This window comes from Arabidopsis thaliana, chromosome 4 (assembly GCF_000001735.4).
Source record: "Arabidopsis thaliana chromosome 4, partial sequence".
NCBI classification, from domain to species: domain Eukaryota; kingdom Viridiplantae; phylum Streptophyta; class Magnoliopsida; order Brassicales; family Brassicaceae; genus Arabidopsis; species Arabidopsis thaliana.
Genome location: NC_003075.7, coordinates 16,785,469 through 16,810,333, shown reverse-complemented (window position 1 = coordinate 16,810,333; position 24,865 = coordinate 16,785,469). Strand labels below are relative to the sequence as shown.

General features: G+C 36.2%; 7 protein-coding genes and 1 long non-coding RNA gene across 24 annotated transcripts; 3 read left to right on the top strand and 5 right to left on the bottom strand.

Moving 5' to 3' along the window:
* Positions 1-117: 117 nt before the first annotated feature.
* AT4G35335 (Nucleotide-sugar transporter family protein) lies at positions 118-3,069 on the bottom strand. Its single transcript, NM_148400.6, is given in 15 exon segments — positions 118-367; positions 511-605; positions 687-735; positions 830-889; positions 1,061-1,182; positions 1,342-1,383; positions 1,481-1,529; positions 1,699-1,770; positions 1,907-2,007; positions 2,123-2,198; positions 2,345-2,423; positions 2,550-2,661; positions 2,733-2,802; positions 2,874-2,928; positions 3,022-3,069. Coding segments are annotated over 15 exon segments (1,058 nt in total). The 5' UTR covers positions 3,049-3,069; the 3' UTR covers positions 118-318.
* A 434-nt stretch (positions 3,070-3,503) lies between these two features.
* Positions 3,504-4,465, top strand: AT4G35320 (uncharacterized protein). The gene has a single exon (NM_119698.3). The coding sequence runs from the start codon at positions 3,752-3,754 to the stop codon at positions 4,193-4,195; it is 444 nt and encodes a 147-aa protein (NP_567982.1). The 5' UTR covers positions 3,504-3,751; the 3' UTR covers positions 4,196-4,465.
* Positions 4,466-5,328: 863 nt separating this feature from the next.
* On the bottom strand, positions 5,329-8,729 carry CPK5 (calmodulin-domain protein kinase 5). Of its 2 annotated transcripts, none has more exons than NM_001342345.1 (8): positions 8,212-8,614; positions 7,145-7,969; positions 6,919-7,062; positions 6,673-6,825; positions 6,488-6,603; positions 6,225-6,392; positions 5,916-6,140; positions 5,329-5,816 (listed from the first exon to the last, which is right to left on the bottom strand). In NM_001342345.1, the coding sequence occupies exons 2-8, from the start codon at positions 7,896-7,898 to the stop codon at positions 5,706-5,708; spliced, it is 1,671 nt and encodes a 556-aa protein (NP_001329080.1). In that variant the 5' UTR covers positions 7,899-7,969; positions 8,212-8,614; the 3' UTR covers positions 5,329-5,705. The 2 variants fall into 2 exon arrangements, with proteins under 2 accessions (NP_001329080.1, NP_195257.1); NM_119697.4 differs by having other exon boundaries at positions 5,339-5,816; positions 7,145-7,987; positions 8,212-8,729.
* A 1,638-nt stretch (positions 8,730-10,367) lies between these two features.
* On the bottom strand, positions 10,368-10,699 carry AT4G09145. The gene has a single exon (NR_142257.1). It is a non-coding gene; the product is annotated as an other RNA (long non-coding RNA).
* TMT2 (tonoplast monosaccharide transporter2) lies at positions 10,511-14,559 on the top strand (the record flags this gene model as incomplete). Of its 11 annotated transcripts, none has more annotated exons than NM_001203993.1 (7): positions 10,557-10,720; positions 11,233-11,341; positions 11,490-11,877; positions 11,997-12,056; positions 12,139-13,079; positions 13,176-13,363; positions 13,458-14,078. In NM_001203993.1, exons 4-7 carry the CDS (start codon positions 12,002-12,004, stop codon positions 13,900-13,902), a joined length of 1,629 nt encoding a protein of 542 aa, NP_001190922.1. In that variant the 5' UTR covers positions 10,557-10,720; positions 11,233-11,341; positions 11,490-11,877; positions 11,997-12,001. The 11 variants fall into 11 exon arrangements, with proteins under 11 accessions (NP_001328125.1, NP_001328130.1, NP_001190922.1 ...); NM_119696.5 differs by having other exon boundaries at positions 10,699-10,909; positions 11,167-11,341; positions 11,490-12,056; positions 12,139-12,789; positions 12,820-13,079; NM_001342344.1 differs by having other exon boundaries at positions 10,699-11,044; positions 11,167-11,341; positions 11,490-12,056; positions 12,139-12,789; positions 12,820-13,079.
* Positions 14,111-15,001, bottom strand: AT4G35295 (homoserine kinase, putative / HSK; the record flags this gene model as incomplete). Its single annotated transcript, NM_148399.1, has 3 exons — positions 14,111-14,320; positions 14,387-14,461; positions 14,951-15,001. The coding sequence occupies 3 exons, from the start codon at positions 14,999-15,001 to the stop codon at positions 14,111-14,113; spliced, it is 336 nt and encodes a 111-aa protein (NP_680765.1).
* Positions 15,002-16,648: 1,647 nt separating this feature from the next.
* On the bottom strand, positions 16,649-20,803 carry GLUR2 (glutamate receptor 2). Of its 6 annotated transcripts, none has more exons than NM_001342336.1 (8): positions 20,667-20,796; positions 20,302-20,467; positions 19,786-20,064; positions 18,351-19,699; positions 17,981-18,258; positions 17,859-17,890; positions 17,380-17,774; positions 16,649-17,298 (listed from the first exon to the last, which is right to left on the bottom strand). In NM_001342336.1, exons 3-8 carry the CDS (start codon positions 20,042-20,044, stop codon positions 16,873-16,875), a joined length of 2,739 nt encoding a protein of 912 aa, NP_001329586.1. In that variant the 5' UTR covers positions 20,045-20,064; positions 20,302-20,467; positions 20,667-20,796; the 3' UTR covers positions 16,649-16,872. The 6 variants fall into 6 exon arrangements, with proteins under 6 accessions (NP_001329586.1, NP_001329588.1, NP_974686.1 ...); NM_001342337.1 differs by having other exon boundaries at positions 20,302-20,377; NM_202957.3 differs by having other exon boundaries at positions 20,302-20,377; positions 20,468-20,687.
* Positions 20,804-22,050: 1,247 nt separating this feature from the next.
* On the top strand, positions 22,051-23,054 carry DAZ2 (C2H2-like zinc finger protein; the record flags this gene model as incomplete). Its single annotated transcript, NM_119694.2, has 1 exon — positions 22,051-23,054. The coding sequence occupies one exon, from the start codon at positions 22,051-22,053 to the stop codon at positions 22,903-22,905; it is 855 nt and encodes a 284-aa protein (NP_195254.1). The 3' UTR covers positions 22,906-23,054.
* Positions 23,055-24,865: the final 1,811 nt, after the last annotated feature.

The window sequence follows — 24,865 nt, the reverse complement described above, 5'->3', positions numbered from 1 at the left end:
GCCTTTTGTTCTAAGCGTGCAATTTTCAACATACAGCTTCACGTTCAGACAGTTAATGATTATTAAAATATCCGGAGGGGTGTTTTATAAAAAAAATTACGTAGAGGCTTAAAATTTCTGAAATTGTAACTATTCTTGATAAGTTTTGGTATCGTACAAATGAGAATAGAAGGTTTCATGAGACGGAAAAAAAAATCAATACAGAAGCACAAATGTGAATATACCTACACGAAAAACAAAATCGTAATCGTTCAAAAGCTTTATCTCTGTACTAGAATAATGGTGTTTTCTTGGTAGATGTAAGTGTGAAGATCTTTACTATCGTAGCTTCCCTGCGGAATGTAAATATACTGAAACAGAGACGACCCTGCAAAGTGCAAACACAGTAATGCATTTTATGAGACACCTTTTACGCAGTCAGTGGCTCTTATGTGCATAAATGTTGGTGGCTACTTTTGATATCAAAAGTTGAGATGATTGTATTAGCAAAAGCAAATGTGGTTAACTTACGTTGAACCCAAGAAGAAGGCTAAGGAAAGATGAAAATTGAAGAGGAATACAGAGACAACTGCGGTGAGAAGCATCGCCACTGATGTCGAATAAACCTACATACCGATTGATAAAGTTAAACCCTGTGTCAAAAAGTGACAGGGGAATGAATGTGCATTTTTTTGCAAATACACTACCTTCACGATATTGTCTGCATATTTCATCACCATCGACACAGCAATGCCACTTCAAAACAAACAATAAAAGAGTGTTTTGGTGTTAGCTTCACTAACTTACATCAGAGTTAAGAAAAAAGTCTGGCCTCTTAAGCAGCTTTTACCTGAGAGCATGGTTAAGAATCATGAGTAATGTGATGAAGGAGTAACCATGGAAGAATCCCCTGAAAATGGAAAACCATCCCATTCAATACCAGAACAGAAGAGTCATAACAGCATAATACGCAGTTAGTATAATATAATGGAACTATAGGACACCGAGGATATAGAGGTGTAGTACTAGTATGTTCTGGCATTTTATAGCAAGTATGAAAGAGGATGGTTTTTGGATTTACTTATTTGCAACGGCATCAAAATCTTGGATCACTATAGCAACAGCATTGAAAGCCATCCCAAAGACATATAGCCAGAAGTTCTGTACATTTATATTCCTTGAAGGTCGCTTTTTAATAATGGCCTGCCAAAATGGAAAGCAAAACCTTTATAAGCTTTATATATCATAAGTTAATTTATCAATGGAAGGAACCAATTATACTGTATTAGTGTTGACACACACACAGAGAAAAGAAACCAAATCAGCTTTGAGTATTTACAGTATACAGTCCTAATATCCCACCTCTGTGTACACTCCGGCGAAACCACTTAAAAGAGCCATGACCTAGAAACAACGAGTGATTATATTAATTGATGTGGACATGAAAGCTGCTTCACAACTCTTAGTTGATATTAGCTTGCAAAGGGGGCTAACAGCTTACAATTGCCATAGTCCAGCCAGGAAGAGATGTCTGAAGAACACGATCAGAACTGCAAAAGCAATTTCAAATATGAGACATATATTGGAAAAATCAGCAGAGACCTGAAAGTTCACAGAGCAGGAACCGGATATGAGCTTTTGTGTGTTACGCATCATATGCAAGAATCGTTAAAGCTCAATTTAATAGAATTCATATGAAAATCAAGGGTAAAGTTTTACTTTGAATTCAACTGAGCAGTGGTGCATCCGCAACACAATAGAATGAAACCCGCCCACTGAATCTCGCTCAATCTGTTAGAGAAGATAGTAAGCAAAGCAGTTCACACTTGCAAGAATTGAAGGAAACTGAAACAGCTCACTGATGGATTTCCAGAACAACTATTCATTGGAAGCTGTTAAATCCATTTGGATGATTAAAAAAACCTACTTTCTCTTCAGTATAATTCTGTACAAGACACCGGTACTTATGATGTTCAAGTTCTTCAATATCTGATAGCCTGGGGCGTCTACATATGCAAAAATATAATACTGCCACGTAAAAGGTGACACAACAAGTAGTTAGAGACATATTAACATGAAAAACATAAGTTAAGAAAAATCGACCAAAGCCACAGAAAAAAATAACAAACTCAGGACACCCCACCTGTAACAAATTCTTAAAAAGATACAATGCTGCGGGAATTGGAAAGACTTTAACTTCATCAAATGTTGTGCTTAACCTGTTATAGAGACAGGATTTGGGTATCAGTAACGAAAAATTCAGTGAGCTATCTACGGTCATGTTCAAAGAGGAATTAGATATAAAACTCATGGAAATTTCTCTAAAACTGATAACAACAGATTGAGTAACAAAATAATTCGCTACCTGTTGTCGTCAGTAACACCTTCATTTTTCCATATCCTTGTCAAAGCAAGAAGAGATAACGCACATTTCAGAGTTCAACCTGATGTCCACCAAAGAGTAAACAAAATCACTATATCATCATGATTCAGAGATTAAAAACCACACAAAACTGGCCTCGCTTGCAACACATACAGTACACTCAATTTAATGCATCTATGAAACTCACCAAAAAGTTGGCGGTTGTAACACTATACTCATACTTCCCAGCTCGTTTCGACCACACGATAAGTATCGCTTGAGAACTCGTCAGAATCGTCAGTGCACATGTTACTACACCCCTAATTCAACACAAGCTATTTAAAGAACTTGAATTTTCCAAAAAAAAAATGAACAAAGGAAAAAAACTTACTTTCGTTTCCAGTTGATCCGTTCACTGGATCCAACACCCAGAGTAGCCATTGCAATGTTACTCGAAGCAACTGTCAAATCAAAGCACCAATGAGCACATTAAAGAACACGAGAAGTGGAATTTGAGAAAAGAATATCTCACCGGTATGAGATTTTCCTTTCACACTCTCGATATCAGAAGCAACGTCATGATCGTCCTGAAGAAGCTCGGAACAAAATTGAGCATTAAAGAGAGTCCAAATCTTAAATTAAAAGCAGCAGAAAGACAAAGTGAAATGGAAGTAACGAACCTCATCTTTGATTTTCCGGTACTCCATTGTTTCAAGCTCTCAGATCTCTGTGATCTCTTCTCCGAACATACACACTCGATAGCTATTAAAAAAAGAAAGAATAAAGTGCTTAATTTCGATTTTGGGCTTGAAATTTATTGGGCCTTAGTCTAATACCTGATTAGGCCCGTCTGGGATATCTTTTTTCTTTTTTGGATTTTTGTATGTGATTGTTCTTTTTTCTGTCAACATAAATTTGCTTGGCTATGGACATTGGACAGATTCTGCTACATTTTTCTGATTTTTATTATAAAAAAATCAAAGCCAATGCAATTTCAACAGATTTCTGTACTGGGAAAATAACCTTTAAAATAAAATTACAAAGAATTTTTTTAATTAAATTTGTATTGTGACTTGTGATGGAACCCTACCTGAAAACAATGTTTATCTATATTCACTAAAAATAAAATTGTTATATTTCCAATATTATAGGTGCATTCATTCATACACAAAACAACTAACTATACAAATCAACAAATAAACATAACAATACAAATTATTTAATACAAAAACAAACAGCAACAACAAAATGAATGTAATTGGCTGGGGGCATAAAAGTAAATGGACCCCACAAAAATAAAGTGGAATAAAACCCCAGCCTGTGTTAGAGCTGTGTTCACTAATCAATCTCTCACATTCACATTCATCTTCTTCTTCAATCTCTCTCAACACAAAGAAGAACAAAGAAGTTATGAGCTCAATGATGGAGACTCTCCAGATTCGTAAACCCACTTCCCTCCCCGTTTCTCAACGCCCTAATGCAGCAGCCACCGCCGACGATGAGCCTGGTCTCATCCGCCGTCGTCTCTCTTCTCTATCACTCAACCTCTCAAACCAACCAGCAGCGATCGCAGCTAGATTCCCGAGATCCAAATCTGTTTCCGCCATGGGAGAACAAGCAGGAAGCTCTGTGAAAGAATGGTGGGAATGGGGTTGGTCATGGATCCTTTCAAGAAAACCTATATTCATCAGAGATCTTGAGCTTAACAAAGACGAAGCTAAATCGATTGGTTCACAAAACAGAGGAAGTATAATGCACGTTTTCTTCAAACTCCGATCTCAGATCCGTAATTTCATGGGACCTTCTTCAGAAGATTCTCTTCCTCTTTCTTGCAAATACAAGCGTCAACGATAAAATGATTCATATAAGGTTGAGATTTTGTGATTTGTCTGTTCTTTTTTTACTTTTGTGCAATGGAGTATAATGAATGTATAATTCGTCTTTTTTTTTTTAAACTTGATGTTGTATTTTGCTATAATTAATTTGCCTAGATTATTATTAATCAATTTATTTATTTTATTTGTGGTTACGAGTTTGTGGCTGTGCAGTTGTATTTTTGTATTTTAATAACCATGCAAATTATATAGAAAAATCCGTTATTTTCGTTTTAATCTTTTACGCGCCAACATGAGATTCTTTTTTTTTTTTGGTTTTAATGTGAAAAACAACATGAGATTCTTCTATCTAATTATGATTCTGAATTTCGTTGTATAGTTTCATATACACAATGATCATAATGATAATTGATGATAACAACAATCTATGTCGAAGAACTCTTAATTTCATGATACAAGTAGAACTAAAAATCTAAAATATTTCACCGAATTATTTTCCCATTTTGTGGGGTTTTCAACAAAAATGGTATGTAAAAAAGCAAAGTATTAACGAGAGTTCGGTTCCATAAAACTGAGACGCGTGTGGCCGACAAAACATTTGTCGGTGGCAGCAAATCGTCGGTGGCGTATTGATATTTATTGTTCTGATTATAGTTTAAACTAAACTTTTACTTTCAAGTCGGACTAGTTTTAAATTAAGAGAATTTGGGTACAAATGATCGTATTTTAGCTAATTAACATATAATTTTTAAATAACAAAGCTGACCAAATTGCCATACGTTACTCTTAAGAAGAGGTTATTTTACACTAATAAAATATGAAAAGTGACACCAAAATAAATATTTTTTGTTAATATGAATATGCCATGTGTATAGGAGAAGTACCAAAAAACCTGTATATGTAAAATACATTAAAAATGGTTTTGGTGCATAATGTTCCAAATTACAGATTGTGGCCAATGAATAATTTGCTTGGAACAGCTTTGAGTTTTGGTTTTATTTGAGTTTAAATACAGATTACTTAGAAAAAGCACTTTCATTTACATGATTGAGACTTGCTAGCTCATCATCTTCCACATCATAGGCCATTGGTACTATTCTCATATAAATTTATTCAATATCGAGTTGTGTAGTCCGATATGGATGAAGGGTCGTGATCGTCTAGAAAAGAAGAAATAGATTTTCAAAGTAAAAATGCTTAGAAATCACACAACATACAAAGACATTTTTGTTTTTTTCAAATACAAGTGAACAAAGTTTAACAATGGCAGATGATGAACAAAGCTCACTAACTTCAACAATGGCCATAATGAACAAACAACAAAGAGGTAAAGAAAAAACCTCCAAAACTACTTGACGATTAATCACACAGTCGTTAAACAAAACTCGAACCATCCACAGGTATGAATCCGGTTTGGTCTTCTTTCATCGCCTTCTAGGTGGTGAGCATTGAGGTTGTTGATTCCATGAATAAGAACATTTTCGCAGTCACGATCGCACTAACATATTAAACACCGGGGAAAACAACCTCTACGCGTCTCTCATGCTAATGTTTAGACTATTTCTCATCGTCCTTCTTCCAACACCAGCATTTCCCTTTTGCATCATCTCCACAAACTCACCATAATCAATCTTTCCATCCTGTTCAGACCAACATAAGAACCGATAAGACTTTTTATCAGCTGATGCCTCGACATTAGCCTAGCGAGGAATGTGGAACAGATCATCATATAAGCTTACATTGTTTTGATCAACTTCTTTGATGATGTCTTCAAGGAAAACATCAGCCATGCCATGTTCAACACACGCTTGTTGTAGCTCATCAATTGTTATGAAACCGCTTCCATCTTTGTCAAAATATTGAAACGCTGCAACAAGATGCTCTTCCCGCTCTAGTTTGTTGAGATGGATCGTCGCTGCAATGAACTCACTGTAATCTATTGTCCCACTGTTGTCTACATCAGCCTGGTCAATAAAAGAGCTGAGTGTAAGAATACATAACAATACTTCATTGTCAATGTACTTAACCAAATAAGGTTAGATTTTTACCGCATCCATAAGATCATGGATCTCTGTGTCTTTCAAGGTAGATCCATATTTTCTCAGCCCAGCTTTGAGTTCATCAAATGTGATTGCCCCGCTGTTATCAGTATCCATTGCTTGAAACATTTCTCTTAAACCAGCTATCTCTTCTTCCGAGAGACTCTCAGCTATAACCTGATGAGCCCAAAACAAAGAGTAAAACAAACAGTTTCATGAGAAGTGATGCAGAGACCAAAGAAGATAAAGGGTTTACGCACAAAATCACTCACCTTCAAAGCCATCTTCTTTAGTTTATTCATTGCAGAGAATTGCTTGAGACGAGAAAGAACAGCTGGATCTAGTGCTCTATCTGGTGCAACACCATTCTCACAGATCCATGGATGACCTGAAAAAAGGATATTAGTCTAATGCTGTTTGGTTGTCACTATAAGTAATCATTTATGTGAATACGTACGCAAGACTTCATGAGCGGTCAAACGTTCTGCAGGCTTGGAGGATAACATTCTGCGGATCAAGTCTTTAGCACTGTCGGATATCACAGGCCACGGGTCTGACTCAAAGTCGATATATCCTTTCAACACAGCATCAAATATCCCTTGCTGTGTTTCTGATTCCAAAAACGACAATACAAAACACATTTCAGGTGACTTAGACTTTCTACATGACTAAGAAACAGGCTAACATGGAAAATGACAAATACCTGCCCAGAAAGGTGGGACTCCGCTTAGCAATATATACAATATAACACCAGCAGTCCACACATCAGCTTCAGGCCCATAACGTTTGAGCAAAACCTCAGGAGCAACATAATATGGACTTCCAACAACATCAGTGAATATTTGACCTGAAAGTCACATTCTGTTTCATAAGATTCTTTTACCAGCCTAGTTAAGCAAAACATTAACTAAAAGCTTCAAACACTTTACCTGGTTTGAAAAAGACAGATAGCCCAAAATCAATAGCCTTGAGAGAGAAATCATCATCCTTATTAACCAATAAGAAATTCTCAGGCTTCAAGTCTCTATGCATCACACCAAGCGAATGACACGCTTCAACAACACCGACAATGATCTTAGTCAGCTCAGCAGCTTTCCTCTCACTATAATGTCCTCTCTGAATAATCCTATCAAACAATTCACCTCCAGCACAAAGCTCCATAACAATGTGAACATACAAAGAGTCCTCATAAGCTCCTTTAATCGTCACGATACTACCGTGACCAGCTAAATGATGCATTATCTGAATCTCCCTTCTAACATCCTCAACATCTTCTTTAGAGATCAACTTCCTCTTGGATATTGACTTACAAGCGTAGTCAACGCCTGAGGCAATCTCTGTACATAGATAAGTCGTTCCAAATTGACCTTGACCTAGCTTGCGGCTAAGGGTATAGATATCACGAATGTTTGGTGTCTTATGACCAAGAACATAGTAAGCTTGATTGTCTGGGTTACGCCTCATGATTGGTTCTCTTAAAGGAATAACAAGAGCTGGATCTTTGCTGTTGTTGTTGCTGTTGTTGTCTTTGGAGAATTCTTGAGCAATGATGTCTGCAGCGTTCGGTGAATGGTCGGAATTAGAAGACAAGTTGGTGGTAGAGGTTTTAGAGTAATCTTCAGGCTTATTGTTATCGCCTTCGTCGAGTTTGTCCTTGAAAGATCCACGGCAAGAATTGCCCATGAAACAATGGGAATTACCAAATCCTGGTTATAAAGACAGCAACTTTCACTTTGTGTTCTTCATCAAAGGAACTGTTCATAGAGATAACACTGTCAAAAGTCAAAAGACTTAAATTAGACCAAATACAAGAAGCTAAACGAGAACAAAGTAACGAACTTTAACAATACCACAAGTAAAGAAAGACGCAAAACCCACATCAGATCAAAGAGTCAAAATAACCAAAAAAAAGACAAAGAGCTAAGAAGTTTCGATGGATCTTTTAAAGGAATAACAAAACAGAGAATGAAGTAAAGCAAAAAGAGGATCTAGTTACCAGTTGTTGAACTCAGAAGGGCGAAAGAGAAGACTGAAAGAATGGGATTAGGAAGGAATCTGACTTAAAAGGAGAAACTAAATTTAGGGGAGACAAAAGAGAAAAGTCGAACAACAAAGGAAAGCTACAATATTTTATGTTTATTTATTTCAGAGATTGAAGTAAGAATAAAAATAGATTTTTTAAGAGCTTTGGTTTGGTCGGATAGATTAGATTCGTTGGATGAGAATGTGATGGTGTTTTATTTTACGGCGGCGATTGAGCGAAGAAAGGTCTTTTATTAGTGCTCACCAGCTACTACTTCTACACCTCTCTGACTCTGTCTCTCTCCGCTGTTTCCTCTCACCTTCTTTCTTCTGCTTTTGCATTATTAAATTTAAACCAGTTTCTCTTTTGTTTATCGTTTAAATTGTAATTGAAAAAAAAAACTAAAATTAGAATGTTGGTTTGTACAAAATCAAAATGCATTTCTGGTTTTACTAGTTACCGTTAATTGTAAAAAAATTTAAGTATTAAGCACGATGGTTTTATTCTCGTCGTATGAGAAGACTAATTTAAATACATGTGATCTACTTGTAAAAGAAGCAACCGTTCATTCAATCTCCTATCAGAAAGAATAGTAATCTCTTGAGATTTTTTCTTAAGATAAAGATATGCCAAATATTTAAACAGTATTATGGCGTCACTGACTATTATGACGTAAGAGATTGACTTTTCCATATATTGCAACTTTCTGGAGCCCCGCACATAATCCCTAATAAGTTTTACTTTTGGGCCTTGTTTATTCACTGATCCAGCCCAATGTTCAAATACAAAATTCAGACACCCCAAAGGCCGTATTATTGTATTGTTTTAGACTTTAGACCTTACAATAAGGCCTAAAATGATAACATATTACACATTTCAATTCCAGATAAAAAAAAGAACCGAAAATTTTAATTATAAACGCTATCAAATTGACATTTTCACAAGACTGAATCAAATTTGACACCTCCACGTACACAAGCAAAATTATATTTTGGGTTTTGTATCAATGTGCTGGCTGATTTTTTTTAGCAAAACTGTCCTGTAACATCTCTCCAACTTGGTTTGAATTCGTTTTAACATTAGTTTGGTGACAAACATAACGTTATTGAATTTTTCATTTTTCCGTAATAATCATTCTGATTTTTTTCTTTTCAAAATGTTGTTACTAGATGTTTCTTTCCCAAGAATAATATCTTAAATCAGTAATCACTACTACCAGTAAACATAAATGGTACGTTTCTCCTCATTCTACGGAATTTTTAAGAAGCAATGATGATGATTAATTGAGGATGTGGACAAGAATCTTTATATATTCGCATTCACATGCCATAACTTTCAAAGTCTATGAAAAAAGATTCTATTGCGTGTTTATATTCTGTGGTGTGTACTGTAGTTCCAAACATAACGCTTGTACTACGTTCATTTCCGGAAAATATCTAAGAAATATGGAGTCATAAATATTTATTAACCAATTAGATGTTTTTCCTATGTTCTAAATACATTTATGGTAATCTTTGCGGTCAAATATACGAACTTTAACAACGACGTTTAACAATATATCTTTTGTTTTATACATATCAAGTTTTGATATACGGACGATAGATATTTATTTTCAGAAAACCAGTAGTTGTCGTAGTCACATGGTTTGTTTTTCGTTGATCAAAATTTGTTAATGTTATTCATTTAGAATTAGAGACTGTATATCGAATTTGGTACTCGGTTCTAAAAAAAAAAAAAACTCAATATGATTTTTTATACATTCTTTTTCTTCCCTTTTAATCTGTAAGAAGAATAGTAAAGTGAAGAAGAAAAAACTATTCATTATATTGTAACATACGAATACGACTCACAATTAACTAAAGTTAAAGTGTCTCATTGTATTTGGACTTTGGACATTATTCTCCATTATTGCATTGTTTCTTTCTTTCTTGATTAATTATGTAAAGTTGAAATGATTTGAAGATGCTTTCCGGATGTAAACAAACTAAACTTTACTTTACCAATAACTTTGTTTTCAGAAAACTCAGATATTTATCTCTAGTTTCTCGTATAAGTCCCAATGAATCTAAGATTTCAAAAACCAATCCTATATTTGTTTCATATTTACAAAAAAACACCAAATATTTTTCCCCAATTATGCCGACATTAAACTCATCTTTTTACATACAAAATCCCAAATTAATATCCGTTTTTACCTTTACTTCATGAAAGCGAAGATGGTAAAAAGCAGAAACATTTCGAGATATTAATTTGATTGTATAGGCCCGTGAATAAACTCGTGGACCCAAATCGAAAAGATAACAAAATTTAAAGATGTACTTAATTCTCTGAAAAAATTCTGTACGCAAACACGAGAAAGAGAAGAGAGACATACACACACAATACACATACGTGGTTTGAGAGGACAGGAGCAAAACGGCAGGTGTCACTAATCCCATAGGCTTCTCTCTCTGTTCACTGTCCTTCCGCACAAAAAAAAAAAGTATTCATTTTTATATTCTCACGGTTACTTCGAAATCTAGCTTTCGTTTTCTTTTTTTTTGATTTAAACCAAAAGGGTAAACAATGCTTTATGATTGCTTAGTGACGCCATTGAAGCAGCGGCTCACTGATAGTGGCTTCTTCTGCCTCCAATTCCAAGTTGCTAACCCTAGTTTTCATCTCTCTCTCTGTATATCATATTCTCTCGTACTTTCTTACTTTCTCTTCTACTTGGTAGAGATAAAAAGTAGTCAAATTTTATTCAAAGTTTTGATTTTGACATCTGAGGTTTCACCTCTGTTTTTTTTTTCTAGAACTCCTTTGGGTATGTGTCTTTTACGTCACTAAAGGGTTTGTTATAGTCTTAGGTCATGCTTTTTGGTGTTATCTCTCTCTGTTTTATCTTTTAGCTCACCAAGTGATTGTGTCTGATTTTCGAATTTTCAGGTGGATTTTGTTTCACTCACTCATCGTCGTTGATCAGTGACTCTGTTTTTGCGAAATTCTCTTCAGATTTCTTGATAAAAGATAGAAGACGGAATTATGAGTGGAGCTGTGCTTGTTGCTATTGCTGCTGCTGTTGGCAACTTGTTACAAGGATGGGATAACGCAACTATTGCAGGTGATTGATTATCTTCTGTATCCATAATTCTGTTTATGAAATTTAGGATCGATAAAGTCAGGATTTTTATGGATACAATTCACAGATCTTTTAGCTTATCTCTTTTGCTTGTGTGATGGATTTTAAGTTTTCTTTGGGTACTCTGCAGGAGCTGTGTTGTACATAAAAAAGGAGTTTAATTTGGAGAGTAATCCATCAGTGGAAGGTCTAATTGTGGCGATGTCACTTATTGGTGCTACTCTGATTACAACATGCTCTGGAGGGGTAGCTGATTGGCTTGGTCGCCGTCCCATGCTAATATTGTCCTCAATTCTCTACTTTGTTGGTTCTCTAGTAATGCTATGGTCTCCGAATGTTTATGTGTTGCTCTTAGGAAGGTTGTTAGATGGATTTGGGGTTGGTCTTGTGGTCACACTTGTTCCTATTTATATATCTGAGACTGCACCACCTGAGATTAGGGGACTGTTGAATACGCTACCGCAGTTCACTGGCTCTGGAGGGATGTTCTTATCTTACTGTATGGTTTTCGGAATGTCGTTGATGCCATCACCTAGCTGGAGATTGATGCTTGGTGTCCTTTTCATCCCTTCCCTTGTCTTTTTCTTCCTCACGGTCTTCTTCTTGCCCGAGTCCCCAAGGTGGCTCGTGAGCAAAGGTCGAATGCTTGAAGCAAAGCGGGTTCTTCAGAGACTGCGTGGTCGCGAAGATGTGTCTGGTTAGTCTTAAATCGTTCTGACTCTAATTCTTTCAATGAAACCAATCTTTTCTATTGAATGTTCTTATGTGGCAATGTATAGGTGAGATGGCTTTGTTGGTTGAGGGTCTTGGAATTGGAGGTGAAACAACCATAGAGGAATATATAATTGGTCCCGCGGATGAAGTTACTGATGATCATGATATAGCTGTGGATAAGGATCAAATTAAGTTATATGGTGCAGAAGAAGGGCTGAGTTGGGTTGCTAGGCCAGTCAAAGGAGGAAGCACTATGAGTGTTTTGTCTCGCCATGGAAGTACAATGAGCAGGAGGCAAGGCTCATTGATTGATCCTCTTGTCACACTGTTTGGGAGCGTTCACGAGAAGATGCCGGACACTGGAAGCATGAGGAGTGCCTTGTTCCCACATTTTGGGAGTATGTTCAGTGTTGGAGGGAATCAACCAAGACATGAAGATTGGGATGAAGAGAATCTTGTTGGAGAAGGTGAGGATTATCCATCCGACCATGGAGATGATTCTGAAGATGATCTTCATTCTCCGTTGATCTCACGTCAAACGACAAGCATGGAGAAAGACATGCCTCACACTGCTCATGGAACTCTTTCTACCTTCAGACATGGAAGTCAAGTGCAGGGAGCTCAAGGGGAAGGAGCGGGTAGTATGGGGATTGGAGGTGGATGGCAAGTGGCATGGAAATGGACGGAAAGAGAAGATGAATCGGGACAGAAAGAAGGTGGGTTTAAACGGATATACTTGCATCAAGAAGGTTTCCCAGGATCTCGACGTGGCTCAATTGTTTCATTGCCTGGTGGTGATGGAACCGGTGAGGCAGATTTTGTACAAGCGTCTGCTTTGGTTAGCCAACCAGCTCTTTATTCCAAAGACCTTCTCAAAGAACATACAATTGGTCCTGCTATGGTACATCCATCCGAAACAACTAAAGGGTCAATTTGGCATGATCTTCATGATCCTGGAGTCAAGCGTGCATTAGTCGTAGGAGTTGGACTTCAAATACTTCAGCAGGTAGTCTAGATAGCCACATCAAAATTAGTGAATCACAGAAGAAATAATGCGGTTTATGCTAATTCTATGTTTTCCTGCTTCCTCTTGGAAATGCAGTTCTCAGGCATCAACGGAGTTCTTTACTACACACCGCAAATCCTTGAGCAGGCGGGTGTCGGGATCCTACTATCGAACATGGGGATTAGTTCTTCCTCAGCATCCTTACTTATAAGTGCATTGACAACCTTTGTGATGTTACCTGCAATAGCTGTTGCAATGAGGCTCATGGATCTTTCTGGTCGAAGGTGATTAAAACTTAAATTTCCTTTGTTCTTACAATACACATAAACGAAACAAGCTAAAATGCGTTATGAAATGTCTTTTATTTTATATTTGCAGGACCTTGCTTCTCACCACGATACCAATCCTGATAGCATCTCTATTGGTTTTAGTAATCTCAAATCTTGTTCACATGAACAGCATTGTGCACGCGGTCTTATCAACCGTAAGCGTTGTGCTCTACTTCTGCTTCTTCGTGATGGGTTTCGGTCCTGCTCCAAACATCCTCTGTTCAGAGATTTTTCCAACTCGAGTCCGCGGAATCTGCATCGCCATCTGCGCACTCACCTTCTGGATCTGTGACATAATCGTCACTTACAGTCTCCCCGTGCTGCTCAAATCCATTGGACTAGCTGGTGTGTTTGGAATGTACGCAATCGTATGTTGCATTTCATGGGTCTTTGTGTTCATTAAAGTCCCGGAAACTAAAGGCATGCCACTTGAAGTCATCACAGAGTTCTTTTCTGTTGGAGCTAGACAAGCTGAAGCTGCTAAAAACGAGTGAGAAACTGAAAGACTTGTTGAGATAAAAAGTTTGTGTAATATTCATGTGGATTTGTTGTTGTCTTTTTACTTTGTGCAGTAATAATCATCTCTCTCTGTTTCGTCTTCTTCATGTGGGGAGAAAAAAAAGTTTCAAACTTTCAGTTACGAATCTCTTTATTACCATTTACCATTTGCAGAATCCATAGAACAAATCCGTAAACTTTCAATTACATACTTTCGATAAGTCTAGCTCCGACTTTATCAAGTTTCTTCACAGAAGCAGTAGATTTCAAGTTTCCGATCTTCAAGAACACTTGGACCATTTTCTCTCCGATCTCGTAACCTTTCTCCGCCGTGTCAATCACTGCAACCGCAGTTATGGTGCGACCAAATGCTCCAGCTTCTTTCCCATTCAAAGCAGAAAGTGATTTATTCACCTATAATTCTTGAGCAATTCAGCGTCTTTCCTCGCTTCTTCTCCTTTCATTGCTCAAACTCTAAACCTTGTAGCCTCGAGCTCTGTGATTTGTAGCCTCGAGCTCTGTTTCTGCAATCACACAAGCTGCTCTATGGTTTGGCTACAATCAGTCGCTACACGTTTCAAAGCTAATGCCAAATATATCATCCATTGTTTTCTTGCGAATCTTGGCTAATGAGGGCACGTGCGAGACTCTCATTGCTCTAAGCTTTTTAAGTGGAAAAAGGAAACAATCCAAAATTTGTTTTAGAAAAGGAAATAACAAAGAAAAAGGAAACAACAAAGAGCCGTTAAGAAAAAAGGAAACTTTGAATCCCAAACACAAACGATGTGTCTATAAATTGAGGAACCCTTCTCAGAGATAGAAAATTCTTAAGTGAGAGAGAGAGAGATGAAATTACATACGCAATTGCTCTGATTTTCACCATTCTCTTCTTCGATTCCTGTTTCCTTCGCTTCTAATTCAACTCTGATTCTTCTTCTTCCTCCTTTGTCTCTCGTTAATGGCGTTACGATATCTTCTCTCAGTCTCCGTCGTCGGAAGTTTTCTACTTTTGTTTGAATTCAAAGGATTCCGGATTTTGTTTACCCTGTCTTCAATGCAATGGTTCATCGGAAGATTTTGCGTTTTCTGGTTCATGATTCATCGGATGATCGGAGGCTTTTGGGTTTATCCGGTTCATGATTCATCGGATGATCGGCGACTTTTGGGTTTCTCCGGTTCATGATTCATCGGATGATCGGAGGCTTTTGGTTTATCAGTCACGGACACGCACACGGGGAAGACGGACATGGCGGTGGACGAAAGAGGCTTGGACTGCAAATCTCATTTTCAGCCCATATAATACTCAGAAGCCCATCAACAAATTGAGGTTCATTTCCTATCCCTTCTTATTTACTTTTTTTTTTTCCTCCCAAAAATCGATTTTCTCACGGATTTTTAATTTGCATAACGATGATATGAAAACTAACTGGATTTTGGATACAGTCTTGATCGTTAGCGATTCCAAATATTCAACTTGTTTTCATATCATTTTTATGTAGATATATTATCCAAGTTTTTTATTCGGATTTTTAAAAGTTTTAAACGTTTTTTTGTTTTGTTTTGTTTTGATACTAAATTTACATAAAGATATATGAAACTAACCGGATTTTGGATCCAGCCTCGGTCGTTAGCGATTCCAAATATTCAACTTGTTTTCATTTTTTTTATGTAGATTTTAGTATCCAAGTTTTTAAGTCAATTTTTCCGGTTTTTTTTTTTAATTATAAATTTACATAAAAATATATGAAACTAACCGGATTTTGGATCCAACCTCGGTCGTTAGCGATTCCAAACATTCAACTTGTTTTCTTATTTTTTATGAAGATTTTAGTATCCAAGTTTTTAAGTCAATTTTTTCGGACTTTTAAAGTTTTTTTTTATTTTTTATTTTGTTTTTATTCTAAATTTACATAAAGATATTTGAAACTAAGCGGATTTTGGATCCAGTCTCGGTTGTTAGCGATTCCAAACATTCAACTTGTTTTCATATCATTTTATGTAAATTTGGATATTCGGATTTTTAAAAGGTTTTTTTTTACACTAAATTTGCATAATGATGTATGAAACTGATCGTATTTTGGAACCAACATTAGTTGTTAGCGATTCCAAACATTCAACTTGTTTTCATATCATCTTTATATAGATTTTTAATATCGAGATTTTTAATTCGAATTTTATATTGCTTTTTCAAAATTTTGATATTTTGTATTTGGATTTTTAAGGTTTATTTTTATTTTTTATTTTCTATCTTTTTATTGTTTTGATATTTAATTTTCATAATATTATATAAAAATTGATAACTAACCGGATTTTGGATCCAGCATTAGTCGTTAGAGATTCCAAATATTCAATATTTTTTATATCATTTTTATGTAGATTTTAAGTATCCAAGTTTTTTATTCGAATTTTGATATTTTCTCTTCAGATTTTTGAAAGTTTTTTTTTCTTTTTGAGATTGTTTTTATAGTTTTTTTTTCTTAGTATTTAATTTACATAATAGTAGTATATGACAGAAAACTAGCCAAGTTTTTAACTGTTTGAGTTTATAAATGTTTTTAGTGATTAGTGTGACTAATTTGATTCAATGGCTAATCAGCAACCACTAACTATCCTATAAAAAGTAAAAACCAACCGGTACATTTGGAAAGCTTCCGAGTTTGGATATAGTCGGTTTAGCAACTAAACTGCCTAATCCGGATTGGCACCTCTAGTTTTTACAGTTTTGGTATGCAACATAACTGGAAGATAAAAAGGATACCAAGTAATTCTTTTTTTTAAGAACTATGTATGATATAGCTTTGTCTTACAAGTTAATGCTTCACTTTCTTTGGTTAAAAAATGTTCCGTATTCTTCAAGGCTTATTCTTGAAGTACAGTTAAAATCAAAATCTGCATTCTACTATATAAGTATGAGGTATGTGTGTCTGCATTTCTTCATCTTTCATGCTTGAGTCTTGATGGATCTGTCATATTGGTCTAGAAGGCTTTAAAGAAAGATCATCGTTTCGTTTACGCTTCATCCTTCTCTTGGATTCGTCTTCTTTTTCATCAAAATAAGCTAGAAATGTCTGCAATGATTTAGAACGTGAACTTTCTGGTGAAGGTACTGTGGCTTCTTCATCATATTTGCCGTGGCGGAAGAAGTCGCGGACTATCTTGAAGAAGTAGATGAAGAGAGCGATAAAACAAGAGATCCCACACACAAGGAATAATCCCCAGAAGCTTCGGAGTTTAAGCTGTTCTGAATCTTCATCTGACACTGAACCGTTGAGGTTACTGCAGTTAGATCTTGAAAGCCACTTGTCATGGATCTTTTGAAGCTGTCCGGTTTCTGATAGACCTAAGATCGCGGTTGACATGTCGATTGCTAATGGAGAGTCTCTTGGAAATGCCTACAAACAAAACCGCAAAAAAGATGATCAAGATTAATGTTCAAACAAACCGCAGAGACAGTTTTAAATGAAGGTACTCACAAATCCCCAGCCACTTCTGGTGAATTCTTGGCCTCTAATGGCAAATCCGCAGAATTCTGAGAGGAAGAGATCAACGTAAGGACGCTCATCAACAATTGCAGCAACAGTTCCGTTTTGAAGAGCTGCAGCGTATTCTTTAGGAGAGCCGAGTGGTACAAGTCTGGATCTGGCAATGTTAAGCTCATCAATCATGTAGTTTTCTGCATAAGAACCTACCTGAAACCCAACTCGTCCACTGCTGCTGATGAGTGTGTCTACTCCTCTGATTGGTGAGTTTAGCTGTTGCACTGTAAGAATCGATGTAAGACTCGCTGTGTAGCTTGATGTTATGATTAGTACCACAAATAGCCAGATGAGCAGAACAGCACGACCGAGTGTACTCACTGTGTTCTCTCCTGCAAGTTTAGTAGCATAAAGATGTTGGAGATATCATCACCTATACAGTAGTAACTTAGCTGCAGTTTTTAGATGTAACTTACTGTGGGAGAAAAACATCGTGGAGAAGCTGAACCTGCATACATAGATCATAGCTTATGAGGTCTTTAGGTATGTTATGTGCCAACATATTGATAAAATGCAACTTCAGTGACTGTTTACTAACCAGAGAATAGTAACAATTTGTTTCCTTGGAGGTCCGCGGAACTCATCGTTGATTCTATGTTCAAGAATCCATATTACTGATCCAACGATGAGGAAAAAAGCTGCTGTAACAGCCCACATTGGAGGTGTAAAAGGGCGTAAAAACGCCCACGGAGTATCATTTAGCTTTGTGACAGGAGCAACCACGACAAGCCCTGATTCTATGTAAGGCTGAGTGAAATCCACAATCCTTGTTCGTTTCGTAACAATAGCTATGTCTCCTACAACAGCATCAAATACCTGAAAGCAGAAATGAACAACTCACAACTATTACAGTCAGTTTCGACAATGCTTTGTAAGAGAAATGATATTTTCTTGATTCTTTTGCTCACCCCAATAGTGACATTGTTGACAAATTCATTGAAGTTTGGGTTCTTGAGACCGTCTCCAAATAGGACGAACTCATGAGGAACCGGATAAGAAATCAGTTTTACCGCAGCTTCAAAGACATCAATGGCATACCCTTGCACTTTGTTGCTTCCATCCAACCTTGACACAAACTCCTTAAAACTTGCTCTATCGGGTACACCGATTCTCAATCGTCTCCCGTTGTTAGGAAAAACCCAACCACGTGGTGTCTCAGAAGTCCCACCAGGCCAAGTCACATTGTTCAGATGTTGGTTTGAGCTCGAACGATTTGAAAGCTTTTTGTATAGTGACTCTGGAGGTATAATAGAGAGCCCGGAATGGTTAGACCAATACCCTATCTGCCTAAACCCGTCATCAACCACGTTTATGATGTCATATGAGGGCTGTATCATTGATCTGTCAGGAAGAAACTGTATTTGACCTGTAACACCAGTCATATTTGTATTCACAATATAATCAAGAAATTGTGATCCTTGGTCAAATATGCTCAATGCACCTAGATTCAGTGACCCTCCTCCCTTCATGCTGGTTAACTTTGGGTCACTAGAGAAGGAAATGTTAGCTCTGCTATCTAGAAGTCTCTTAACAGCTCGAGCAATGATCCAGACAGTATCATAAGCATAGAGACCATAAACGTTTAAACCGACAGTCCCGTTACTCAACTTGTTCCACCGTGCCACGAAATCTTTTTTCTTTTTTGAATTTGGCGTGTGAATACGAAGAGTAAGCACGCCTCTAAGAGATTCAGCAGTCTTGGCAGGTAACGGGTTAACAGAATCTAACAGAGAAGTCAACCAAGTTGTAGCTATCCAAACATAGCCTTTCTCCATCATGCCAAGCTTCTGGGCTTCCTCAAAGATTTTCTTACCTGTTTTAGGGAAAGTGTTCACAATGATTACCCGAGATTCCATCCCTTGAATCTTAACCAACTCATTTATAATCTCACGAGGACTCGTAATCACCACATCCAAAGGAAGCACAGCCTTGTATGAAATCTTGCAGCGCCTTCCTTCGAGCTCATCGCCTAAAGCTGTTATACCGTTTCTACTGTTGTCATCATCATTATACAATGCAATCACCTCTGACCAACCGTAGTAACTTATCATTTCCGCAATGGCACGCATCAGAAAGAGATCACTAGGTGCTGTCTGGACAAAGAACGGGAACTGAAGCGCCGAGAGACTAGGGTCTAAAGCTGTGAATGACAACATAGGCACACTAAGCTCATTTGCAAGATGAGACAGTACATGAGCCATTATTGATGTCTGAGGACCAATGATAGCCACAGCATCAGTCTCCATGAATTGCAAAGCTGTGAAATAAAACCAACACAAAGGATAAGTAAAAGTTTAGTTCCAAAACAAGAATCAACGAAACAAGATCATATCTTTTTTTCACCTCCCATGATGGTGAGGAATCCATTACGCTTTGCATCATACGTCGTTATACGCAATTTTGATCCACCAAGGAAGCTAGGATCAGAATTTACATCTTCCTCTGCAGCTTTCATAGCAATATTTGTAACTTCACCCTGTAAAGTCCCTAAACTGAATATTGCTCCAACATCAACATAACGAGGCCTTAAACCAGCTCCCTCTGAAATCATCCCATCACCAATAAGAACAATGAAGCTCAACAGAACCAAAACCCAAAACATAGCTTTGGCTTAATCAGTTCCTGAAACACCAAGTTTGATAAACAAACAACAATTAGATAAAATTCCCAAAAACTTTAAGAATCACAAAATGAGAGATTGTGAGCCACTTCACCAAATCAAAATGGGATTTTTTTAAAAAGAGTAACATAGGAAGAGAAAGCTAGAAACTTCTAATGAAACAAAAAGAATAAGGAAGATAAGCAAAGAAAGTGACTTTAACCAGAACTGAAAAAGTGTCACGAGGATTAAACCCTTACCTCAAACATAGAGAACAAGGATTGTCAAGAAATGAGTGGCAGAGATGCCAAAACCCAAACCCAAACCAAAATCATCCTTTAAAGAAAAGCAGATTCGTCAGGCACATGAAAAATCTAGCTGAAAGAAAGCATGAGGAACAAGCAAGAGGAGTACACATATAAAAACCTGAAAAAAGGAAGGAGTAGGTCTTCAATAAACAAAAAGGAGGTAAACTGACAAAAGTAAAATCATGGGTTTGCTTGAAGATTTAGGAAAGTGGTAAGCTTTTTGGTGGGATTTGATTACTTCCAATCAGAATTCATGCACTAGTCACATTTACAGGCTAAGAAAAAAAGAGTTAGAGAAGGAAATTGGATAGACTAACCATAATTGTCGACATAGATAATGAGCCATTATCGATTGAAAAATGTGAACTTCTTAACTTGTAAGTTTTGTTTCCAGTGAAAAATGAAAACTTTTTGTTTTGTTTGCAAGTGACGAAGTGACCCTTTTGGTTCCCAGCCAAAGTAAAGAAGATGATGATGAGAAACATATTATTCCTTACTATAATCTATAATGGTAGTCTATAATCTTTTATTGGCTAGTGAAATCATTAACCCAAAAAAAGAGATAATTAACCAAATCATCTTTGGGACCATTAATCGTTTGCGTCATGGAGTTGTATGATTATACTTTTGATTATTGAATCAGTATTTTATAATTATATATTATACTTGTATTTGGATTCCGTTATACCTTGATCCAATGACTGTTTTAAATTTATTTTATTGTTTCATTTTCTTTTTTGAAAAGTAATAGTATTATATTTTGTGGTCTTTCATGCGACAATGAGAAAGTCTGGATATTTCGAATATTATTTGGTTCAGGTATTTAAAACATCTTCCCATGTTCCACATATGACATAACTCCAAAAATGAATGTATGTTGTTGGACCATTCTTTTATTTGTAACCTTTTTTTACCCCAAACCAATAAAAATTACAGATGCTTATGGCATTTTCTGATTTTGTTGTCCTATATAGGCAACCTTAAACCTTCTTACCAAAAAAGAGAGACAAGTTTACTTATACCAAAAACAATTCTTGTTATTATTTAAATGTTTCAGGAAGATAAGAAAACGCACGATAAAGAAAATCTAACGGATATAGAAACAAAAATAATAATCTAGGAAACAAATCGTAATCAAATGTCCAATTTCAATAGTGTGAATCATGGGATGGGAGAGTGGCGATTTTATTTCTGTGGAAGTGTGGAACCTCCACCGAAATTGAGTAATGGAAGCTCAAACTCCACTAAAATCTTTACTTTTTCCAAATCTTCCAATTGGCTTTGGAATTTTGTTGGCTTTGGAATTTTGTTGCTTCAATATTCTTGCATAGGCTTAGAATTTAATAATAGACGCAAGATTTATAAGGCCTATCAGAAATAATGGACTCTAGTATTATAAGGCCCATAAGAAATAATGAACTCTAGTATTATAAGGCCCATCAAAGATAAACTTGGGCCAACAAATAATAAGCAGCAAAACTGATACATAAAAAACGTGGTGGTTTCAAACTGCAAAGAGATAAGTCTCTTCCTTACATAGTAAACCGCTCTGTTCCTCAACTGAAGTTAACTGTCTCCCTGTTCCTCCATAACTTCTTTCCCACGTAACCTCTCCTTCTTCTTCTACTTAAGCAACCCTTTCTCTAACTTCTACTCTTTTTTTTCCCACTTTTCTTCCATCACTTCCTCTACGTGCTCACAATGAACAACAATCATTCCTATGATGATCGCAGTTTTCACATTCCACTTCATCCTTCTAACACAAGCAACCCTAATCCAAATCTCCAGTTTGCTTTATCTTCAAGCTACGATCACAGTCCTAAGAAGAAACGCACCAAAACCGTTGCTTCATCCTCTAGTTCTTCACCAAAATCCGCGTCAAAACCAAAATACACCAAAAAACCAGACCCAAATGCCCCCAAAATCACACGTCCATGTACTGAATGTGGCAGAAAGTTTTGGTCTTGGAAGGCTCTCTTTGGTCACATGAGATGTCACCCTGAGCGTCAATGGCGTGGCATTAATCCTCCTCCTAACTACCGTGTGCCCACCGCGGCTTCTTCAAAACAGTTAAACCAGATATTACCAAATTGGGTCTCATTTATGTCCGAGGAAGACCATGAAGTCGCTTCTTGTCTCTTAATGCTGTCTAATGGTACACCATCATCATCGAGTATTGAACGGTTCGAGTGTGGAGGATGTAAGAAAGTGTTTGGATCACATCAGGCTTTAGGAGGACACAGAGCGAGTCATAAAAACGTTAAAGGCTGTTTCGCTATCACAAACGTAACCGATGATCCTATGACGGTTTCTACTTCTAGTGGGCATGATCATCAGGGAAAAATCCTTACGTTTTCAGGGCATCATAAGTGTAATATCTGTTTTAGAGTGTTCTCGAGTGGTCAAGCTTTAGGAGGTCACATGAGATGTCATTGGGAAAAGGAGGAGGAGCCGATGATCAGTGGTGCTTTGGATTTGAATGTTCCTCCAACAATACAGGATCTTTCTACTTCGGACACATCAGGGTGTTGTTTAGATCTTAGGTTAGGACTCTAATTAGTATCTATATATATATATAATGTCTGTAGGTATATTGGATGTTTCCTTCTAATTAATAGGTCAATGTACATGTTGTGATTTGATGATAAGTATAACGTATGTAGGATATTCTGCTATATATATGCTTAATAAAGAAAAATATTTAGTTTTGTGCTTTCGAAATGCACTGATTTTCTGGTATATTAATTAATTTTGAATCAGATCAGAAAAGAAAAGAAAAAAACACTTGAATCAAGAAAGAAAACAAAACTTGTGTTGTACCAAAATGTAAAAGAAAGTTTCAAACGTATATCCAACCAAATACTAGAGAACAGAATTGATCTCTTAAAACATGAAATTCATAAGCAGATATTGAGCCGTTTTGTAAAATTTAAGCCAACTAAGAAAAGGGAAAACATTTTAATTTCACGGAAGCTTAATTAGTATTATTCTTGCCAAATTTCGTTGTTTGACTTGATCTCAAACTCACCACGATCTCCAAGACTCCAACCATTCTATTTTTAATTATTTTCTTAAAACTCTTACCATTCTATCGTATATAGATTAGATCTTATTCCGCTAGAGAATCTTAGTGTTACTTATATCTAAGATAACCTTGTTTTCACCAGCTAGCTTTAACATAAACAATGCTTAAATAAAGATTGAATCTTAAAGAAAATTATTAGTCTAAAGATTCAGATGCATTATAGGTAAACACGCGGAACTAATTACAACATGCACGAACCCTAATCCGAGACAGTTTTCAATTAATCTTCTCGAATCTATTAAACAAATATTAAATCAATTGTCCTTCAAACAATTATCGAGCTAGCTAGTGCGACACACAACCTTCGTGAATATTCAACTACTAACTCTTTTTAATAACAATAACTATCGTTTACAGCGATGCTTGTTGGTATATAAATACATCAAAAACAACAAGGAGAATCTTCTGGTGAGATTTATTTATATCAAAGATGAATTTCCCTAGCTCTTGATTGATTCTAGTACATGGCTCGTGTTAATCACAGGCGCGTGACAAATATGTTGTAAAATTGTTCACGTACATTGTAATTCATTTCATATGTCTACATCTACAACATGTTGACAAAAAGTATAAATGTATCATATGCATCATAATATTTTATATGTTGTTGATTTGTTTATATGTGTTTAAAAATGGTAGATATGAAGGCTTACGTAAGATGAAGTTGACCCATTTATCTCCTCACACGTCCTTTACATCTTTGACAAGCACTCCATCCTTTAAAAAAAGGGTTAACTATCTATGCTCAAACTTTTTTTTCTCAACATGCTCAAATGTAGTTTACTACGACAACTTCGGCTACAGTAATTCGTTAGTAAGCTTGTTCAGAGATCAATCGAAGAGCGGTTTGTGAAAGAAAAAAAAAAATCATTGCTAAGAGAACTGCACACTCACAAAATTAGTCAAAGACTACAACAGCCAGAATCCTGATGGATACTAAAAGTTTTACAGAAATTAAATAATAACAAAAGTTCATAAATTATATATATATATATTATTTTCAATGAATATATCCATATTTTTGTAGGAATATCTTCAATAAAAAAATTATGATTGGAAATCTAATTCAATACTCTCAATTCTTTCAGAAAACAAGTAGTGATTATATAATCCAAAAACATTAATTTATTGGATGACGTCGTAAGAAAATGTCAGATAGATCCAACATATATATATATATATGAATGATTTTGACGATTCCTGATTGCTGATGCCTGCTATACGATGTTGTTTTATAAAAATATATAAAAGCAAAACAAAAACTTAAAAAAAAAAAATTATATTTGATTTTGAAGTTGACTAGGCATTATGTCTTTAAGTTATGTAAACTGTAATTTATTAATCAGATTCAGATCCGTACGTAATTGAAAAATAATCATGGTGATATTAGAAACCAGCCAGTACAGCGTACATACATATGTTAAGTATATA

What these genes read in the sequence shown, in the direction of transcription:
- AT4G35320 (NM_119698.3), top strand. Translation starts at nt 3,752, where the DNA reads ATGAGCTCAATGATGGAGACTCTCCAGATTCGTAAACCCACTTCCCTC.
- CPK5 (NM_119697.4), bottom strand. Translation starts at nt 7,898, where the DNA reads ATGGGCAATTCTTGCCGTGGATCTTTCAAGGACAAACTCGACGAAGGC. An exon ending in ATCTGTCTTTTTCAAACCAG is followed by an intron (nt 7,063 to 7,144) that starts GTAAAGTGTTTG and finishes TGTGACTTTCAG; the next exon opens with GTCAAATATTCACTGATGTT. An exon ending in AGTCCCACCTTTCTGGGCAG is followed by an intron (nt 6,826 to 6,918) that starts GTATTTGTCATT and finishes TTTTGGAATCAG; the next exon opens with AAACACAGCAAGGGATATTT.
- GLUR2 (NM_001342335.1), bottom strand. Translation starts at nt 20,044, where the DNA reads ATGTTTTGGGTTTTGGTTCTGTTGAGCTTCATTGTTCTTATTGGTGAT. An exon ending in ATTCCTCACCATCATGGGAG is followed by an intron (nt 19,700 to 19,785) that starts GTGAAAAAAAGA and finishes TTTATTTCACAG; the next exon opens with CTTTGCAATTCATGGAGACT. An exon ending in CACGATGTTTTTCTCCCACA is followed by an intron (nt 17,775 to 17,858) that starts GTAAGTTACATC and finishes CTAAACTTGCAG; the next exon opens with GAGAGAACACAGTGAGTACA.